Consider the following 7,074-nt stretch of genomic DNA (forward strand, 5'->3'; position numbering starts at 1 on the left):
CAGGTCTATAAAGTGCGGAGCGCTCCCGCGGGCGGCCAATGCGCGGCGAGCAGCGCCCGGCTCCCGCTGCGAACGGTGCGTGTCCGTTTGTCTGTCAGTGTGTGCCTGCAGGCGTGAGGGTGTGTGCTTGTGAGGGTATGTGCTTGTGGACTTCTGTGGGTGTATGTCTGTATGGTGTGTGGGGCTGTATAGGAGAAAGAGTGCCTGCGTGTGCTTGTGCATTCACACCTGTGTGCTGCATGCGCAACCTGGGTCAGGGTGTATTTGGTGGTGTGTGTGAGCATCCCTGGACAGAGTGCATGTGGAGACCTATGTGTGTGCAGTTCAGGTGTGTCATGGGTGAGCTTATAATTAGATCTACATGTACATGGGTAGGTGTGTGTATATGTGAGGGTGCATTCAGATGCACACACATCTGTATGTGAAGGTGTGTGCCCATGTAGCTCTGTGCTTTGGTCTGAGGATGGGTGCACCTTGATTTATGTCTGCGTGGTGCCCAGCTGCAGGGTGTATGCATACCCAGGGCAGCAGGTGTGTGTCTGTGTGTGATCTGTCCCTCAGTGTGTACGTGTGTATGTGTGCAGGGTACCCTGCAGGTGCTTACCCTGCACCCCACAGGACATCAAGGCAGCCATGAGGCTCCCGCTGGCTTTCACCGTGCTGCTGCTGGCCTCGGCACAGGCACTGGCCGATGAAATGGCAGCTCCCGATGACCTCAGCTACTGGGCAGACTGGGCCGACGGTGAGCAGAAGGTGAGTGCTGAAGCTGAGGGCTGGGTGGGTGCTGGGGGTGCTGGAACTGCACTGAGTGCCGTGCTGTCACCCCGCAGGAGGAGCTGCCGCTTCCCCTGGAGCACTTTCTGCAGAGGATGGCAAGGAGACCTCGGCCCCAGCAGTTCTTCGGCCTCATGGGCAAGCGGGATGCGGGTGAGCTAGACAGGGCACCCCTGCATGCTCTGCCAGCATCCACCTGCACTCCAAAGAGGTCCCCTTCCCTTCTCACACTTTGTTTTTCTCCAGAGTTTTCTTGTTGCTTGTTCAAGCTTAGTATAAGATAAACCCCCTATCAGAAAGGAACGGGCTCCATGTTAAACTGCTGAGTACACACCAGTAAGGAGTATGTTGGCATCTTGCGGGTCAGCGTGTGTGCTGACATGGAAGCAGCTGCATGCACAGCTCCCTGAGCTGAGAGCTGCTCAGACCCACCTGGCAGTGCACGGGTTTCTCTGACACAAGATTTTGTTTTCTCTTCAAAGAGAAATGCAATTGTAAACATCACCTTAAATTTCCTTAATCTCTGGAGCATACTTGGTGTAGTTTCTATATGTGATGCTTTAAAGTACTGCAGTAGCATCATATATGTTTGCCTGTTTGTAGCCTTTTTTTTCTTTCAACTACTCTTTCCTTTTTTTTCTTTCCTTTCTCCTCCAACCAGGATATGGCCAGATCTCCCACAAAAGTAAGTTTTAAAAAATGTAAATATTTTAAATACTTATGCAAAGGTACTCTGATGGAGAATGGCATGTTTCAGGGTGCAGGTGTGGCTGAGTTTAGCTCAGGAATGGCAGCATCAGAGGTGGATCACTGCTCCACCCCACGGTCATGTCTCAAACCTGTACTCAATATGAGCCGCCACTCGCTGGGAGATCTCAATCCACATTAAAGTGAGGATGCTGCAGCTCTTAATTTCTCAGGGGGCTCTGTAAACCTTTCTCAGAGGCGAGGCAGGCTTGCTGCCAGGCTCAGAGAGGAACAATTAAGACAGCAAACTCTGGAAGATTAGAATTGCGAATTCCCAAATCCCTGAGAATGATTCCAGGGATAAGTGAGATGCCGTGAGGTGCTCCCTGTGCTGCCTGGGTGTGAGTCAGCCCCACTCACAGCAGGGCTGGCTACTGATCTGCCCTACAAACAGGAGCAGCCAACGCGAGCAATGTGCATTCCTTGCTTTGTGTCTTTGCCACACCAAGTGGGAGGTGGTGTCAGCAGTGTGCTGTATCCTGCTTGTGCACAAGGACAGGTGTATTCTCTATCTGAAGATGCTTAAATAGGATCTGGAAGACGTAATCAGTTTAAAATTTATTTTCTTACTTTGTGAGACCTCCTCTGCCCACAGAGGTCAATAAGTCCTCTGTTCATCACTGGATTTTGTCACTGGGATTATTTATTGGAAGGCCAATTACAGAGTCAAACATCCCGCTGGCTAAAGTAAAAAAACTGCAGCCTTTCGAAGCTGCTTCAGTCCTGTGAGGTCTGAAATTGTTCCTCTGAGCCTGTAGATGAAGTAGCCAGGCAAAATTCGTCCCAAAGAGAGATCTCTGTTTGCCTCAAAAGTCAGCTTATAGAAAAAAGAATGGCTCCTTTTCCATCCCTACCTGAACTACAGCTGTTGCCACATCTGATACGTGCCAGAGGCAAAAAGCTGGAGTAATTTATCCTCTACAAATCCAGTGGCTTGAGGAGTGCTCAACGGAACAGGAAGGTAATAAATATTCCACAAATAGAGCCTGGCTGTCTGACTTAGATAGAGCCAGACAAAATCGCACTGGTTCCATTTCTAGTAAGGCTCTGCCTGGTAGGTGAGGAGGGTTTAACAGGTAGAGTAGGTGCATTATACAGATGAAAGCTCTGCCAGGACACTGACAAGACCGACAAAACTGTATTGGGAAAGGAGTAAGAATCAGTTGTTGCTTTCCTGTCTTATTTAAACAAAGAAAAGAAGTCACACGTATCAATCTGAGTCAATAACCAATATTCGTTCTCTGTGCTCTGAGAGTGGCATGAAAAATGAGTATGTGAGATGAATGATTTTGAAGTTTGTGTCTTCTTTCCCGGTGAAAATGCATTGTCTTAAGAGCCTGTCTATTTAAATTGCATTAAAACACAAATATATTTTTTCAGGGCATAAAACAGACTCCTTTGTTGGACTTATGGGCAAAAGATCTTTAAGTTCTGGTATGTATGCAACTGAATCAGTACTCTAATACACAGCCGCTTAACTCTGTTCCCTCTGTTCTCTCCTATGGGCTGGTAGAAGAGAGCTCTCTGAGAGGGAACTGGGGCTTTCTGAACCCACATATGTCAGGGTGCCCCTGGCCCTGCTTTTTGGTGTGGCTGGGCCTGCTGCTGGCTGCCACCAAGTAGGTGAAGTAAAGTGATGGTCCCCAGGGCGCTTCCCTCACTCCCCTGTCCTTGCCAGTATGTGTTCTTCTTGTCACTGAGGTGCTATGACAAGGAAGAAACACTTCACTGATGCATCAGGGGAAAAAAAGTCAGAGGCTGAAAACATGAACCTATTTCAACTTGCACTTCAATTCCAGGTCTCCCAGATAAAGGGATATTCTCTTTGTCTCTGCAGATTACTGTTCCTCAGATTTGGAGCAGGAGGTGAAAGAGCAGAACTTTGCAATTGGCAGCATCTAACTCTGCAGGTGGAGCTGTTGAACATTCTGGCTTTTATTTTTAGCCACAAAATGGAAAAAACTACAACAAAACACTTAAATCCTTGAATGAATGCTATAAATTTCTACTATTTTCCCATAGCCTTCGTCCCTTACAAGCATGAGCCCTGTAGGTGATTCCGGACTGCCAGGAGCTCCAGCTCTGCTGTGGGACTGTGATGAAAAAATCATGAAGCCATAAATGCTTTAAATAAAGCCATCATGAGCCATAAAGCATCAGTTAATTCCCTAGCATAGGAATTAAAGGAAAAAAAAACAACCAAAAAACAAACCCTAATGCCCATTTCATGTCTCTGAAATAGTTTTCTCTATTTTGTTAAATGGATGATAAAAGTTAAATTACTAGCTGACACCTTTATATTATGTGGATACATGCTGTGATCTATATTCTGCAATTATGGTTGTCAGAACTTTTATTTTCAATTAATCCCCGTTCAGACTAGTAATATTGCTCTCTGCATCATCTTGCAAATTGCTACGTATCATGAATGATTTCGTACAATTTCATCTGCAGTGGCAATAGCTATTAAATACATAATACCTGTAAATATCTCTGCTATCATAAAAGTAAATAACCTGGAAGTAACAAATGGGGTTTTGTAATCCCAATGGAAACATTTACATGAGTATGAGGATGCAGTATAAAGCAAATGTTTAAAAAAGGCAAAGATTTGATTGCTTTGATTTCAAAATTTCTGGTATAGTTGGAGTACTGCGCTGTGGTATTTAAGTATTTATCTGTAACAAAGGGAAATAATGAGGTTTTACCCTGCTGAGCTGTGGCTGACGTGAAAAACCACACCTCGCTGTGATGGTGACAGTCAGAAGTGGCAGCTCCTGCAGCACATTGTGCTGAATGCCCCCGGGCTTGCAGGGTGCTCATGCACGGCCGGGCTTGAACACGTTCTGCGGTGCTTCCTTGGGGTCACAACAGAGGTGACCAGCTCTGCCTGCTGAGGTCAGGCCCTGCCCAGAAGTGCTCTGCAGAGCTCCCTCATGTTAAAGCAGCAAGGAGGAAATTTCTCCCACCACTGCTGAGCGCTGTTTCTTACTGAAGACTGCTGTAGGTGGCAGTTGCCCACGGGATGCTCTGGGTTTGGCCTAGCTTCTGCTGCAGCCCTTGGTACAAGTTATGGCTGTGAGTACAGGCTGGAGGCAGGGAAGGTTTATGCTGGGAACAGGAGGTGGGAATGTCAGTACAGAAAGTCCTTTAGACTCAGGCACTGATTTCAGTGCTCAAGTCTCCTCTTTGTAATGAAATACTGGAAGGTGAAAAGGTTCTGAGCTAAGAGTACTTCAGGCAGCTCATAGAGGAGAAGCAAAAGGCACAGTCCCTCAGCATCCTGAAGGATTACATGTTCTGAGGGGCAAAGCCAAATTAAGCAGCTGGGGGCTGTGCCAGGATTCCACATCTCTGCTGGCAGCAGCCTCCGAGCAGCTCTGTGGGGCAGGAGCATCACTGGGCGGTGGGGAACACTGGGGTTCTCATGGAGCTGCAGCCTCCCTGCTCCCTGGCTGCAGGGGCTATGTGGGCTGTGGGATTGTGTGTGGCTGTTCAATGTGTCTCATGCTTCTCTGCTTCTTGCAGGATCCTCTGAAAGGAACATAGCACAGAATTACGAGCGAAGGCGTAAATGATACATTCCCTCGTGTTATTTATTAAACTTCATTTGTTCCAATGGCCAATGCAGTGTAATATAAACCAACCACTGTATGGGATAATTATTTATTTAACAATACTAAATGGTTTTGTGTTGAGTTTTTTTTTCTTTTTTTTTTTGAGTTAGGTGTTCAATAAGATGATTATTTTTCATGTAGTGGCAGCGACACGTGTTGCGTAGGAGCGTTGGGTCCTGGAAGGACATCTTCAGGACCGGCGACCTTGGTGATGTCTCACAACAAAGCACATTGTTCAATATGACCTGTAGAGTTATGTTCACCAATCAGAGGTTCTTTTATTCATCAAAAGTGAGTCTGTATCAGCTTCACAACCATGCAGAACAGAGCTGATGTACAGTCTAGTGCCTCGATTTGTTTTCATGGTTTATAATGTACTGTAATTTCTGTATCAAAATATATTTGTATCATTGCAGCATGTTTTACGTTTTCTGACTACATATCTATATATTTTAAAAAGGTGGGAGGGGTAAGATTTGAATGTGAATCTGAAGTCTTCATTTCGTAGCCTGGAATTTTATGATAGTAACATTTTAAATAAAATCTGCTCTGGGGATTTTGCAACATACTTCCTTTGGTGATAGTGATGGCGTTATTTCCAGAATGAGACACAGATCCAAGGAACTGATGTCAGACTAGAAAACACTGAGGTGTAATGACTTCCTTTTGCAGGGAGGCTGTGGGCCTCCTCCTGTAGGACTGGTGAAAGCTTTGGGGGATTTGCTATTGGAGGTAGCAGCTCTAGGTCACTCAAGGTGCCACTGCTATGGAATCCAAAGTCTGCACTGACGGAGTGAGAAGGGCCCACTGTATCCTTCGGCTCATTTGCTGTGGATTTCATCCACTATTGTCTGTTATTTAAAAGCCAAGCTTTTAATAAATTATAGCCCTCTGATTCACAATAAAAACACCTGTTGACTTGGACCAATGCAATGTAAGAGAAAAACATGTGGGTATAATTACCTTTTTAATTAAAATGTCTGGTTACTATATTTCCAGACAGTCCCAAAATGCTACATTCACCTCACCAGCTGCCAAAGCATCTGGAGATCTATTTTTTTTCCATCTGCTAAAAGCTATAATTCTCTGATGCCTTCATACAAGCCTTCATTACAAACTAACCAGCAGTAAAAACAGACAATATATACAAGCTGAATTTCAAAATAAGTAGTACAAAAGGATTAACTAGTTGTTTTCCATTTTTGAAGTGAGCTCAGCAAAATCAATTTTCAAGTTTATCTGAGGCATTCCCACAGCTGCACCCATTAACAGTGCTGATGGACATAGGCTCCTCCTTCTGCTATATATTGATGAGATTTCCCCCCCCCCCTCCCAGAGCCTCCTCTTCCCCAGGCTAAACAGCCCCTGCTCTCTCAGCCTCTCCTTACAGCACAGATGTTCCAGTCGCTCCATCGTGTTGGTGGCCCACCTTCAGACTCTGCAGTGCCCAGGTCTCTCCTGCACTGAGAAGCCCAGAACTGGACCCAGCACTGCAGGTGTGGTCTCACCGACACTCAGTGAGGGGCTGTGTCGGCTCCCACTGAGCTCAGTGAGCAAGGGAAGCTGTGCCGAGCTGCAGGCACTGCTGAGGGAGTACAGCCATATGCAGGTGTGCACTGAGTAATGCTCAGTGAAGGGTGAATAGCCCCAGACAGCAGGGAGAGTGAGTCTTATACATGTGGAGTGCAGCACAGGCGTTAGTTAACAGCGTCCAGCAGAGGTAAGGCCTGAATCTTCTAGTGGAACCATTTTCCCTGGAAGGAAAAGCTGACCCTTCAGCTTCACATATCCTCCTGTTATGTGGCTCCCTGCAGAATGCTTAATTAATGTTTGAAAGCTTGTCTTCATTTCTGTTAGCATAATAAAGTATGGTTTTTGCTAATTCACGTTTTGAACAAGAAAACTGGCATTGATGTCTATGGTTGCACAGAAACAC

At 46.0% G+C, this 7,074-nt stretch overlaps 1 protein-coding gene across 5 annotated transcripts; it reads left to right on the plus strand.

The window, feature by feature from the left end:
• Window positions 1-6: 6 nt before the first annotated feature.
• Window positions 7-6,066, plus strand: TAC1 (tachykinin precursor 1). 5 transcript variants are annotated; one of them, XM_003207095.4, is made up of 6 exons: window positions 7-75; window positions 619-753; window positions 831-927; window positions 1,436-1,459; window positions 2,902-2,955; window positions 5,050-6,054. In XM_003207095.4, the coding sequence occupies exons 2-6, from the start codon at window positions 634-636 to the stop codon at window positions 5,097-5,099; spliced, it is 345 nt and encodes a 114-aa protein (XP_003207143.1). In that variant the 5' UTR covers window positions 7-75; window positions 619-633; the 3' UTR covers window positions 5,100-6,054. The 5 variants fall into 5 exon arrangements, with proteins under 5 accessions (XP_003207143.1, XP_019471895.1, XP_019471894.1 ...); XM_019616350.1 differs by lacking the exon at window positions 5,050-6,054 and adding an exon at window positions 3,359-5,043 and having other exon boundaries at window positions 585-753; XM_019616349.1 differs by lacking the exon at window positions 5,050-6,054 and adding an exon at window positions 3,359-5,043.
• The last annotated feature ends 1,008 nt before the right edge of the window (window positions 6,067-7,074 follow it).

This window comes from Meleagris gallopavo, chromosome 6, assembly GCF_000146605.3.
Source record: "Meleagris gallopavo isolate NT-WF06-2002-E0010 breed Aviagen turkey brand Nicholas breeding stock chromosome 6, Turkey_5.1, whole genome shotgun sequence".
Taxonomy (NCBI): domain Eukaryota; kingdom Metazoa; phylum Chordata; class Aves; order Galliformes; family Phasianidae; genus Meleagris; species Meleagris gallopavo.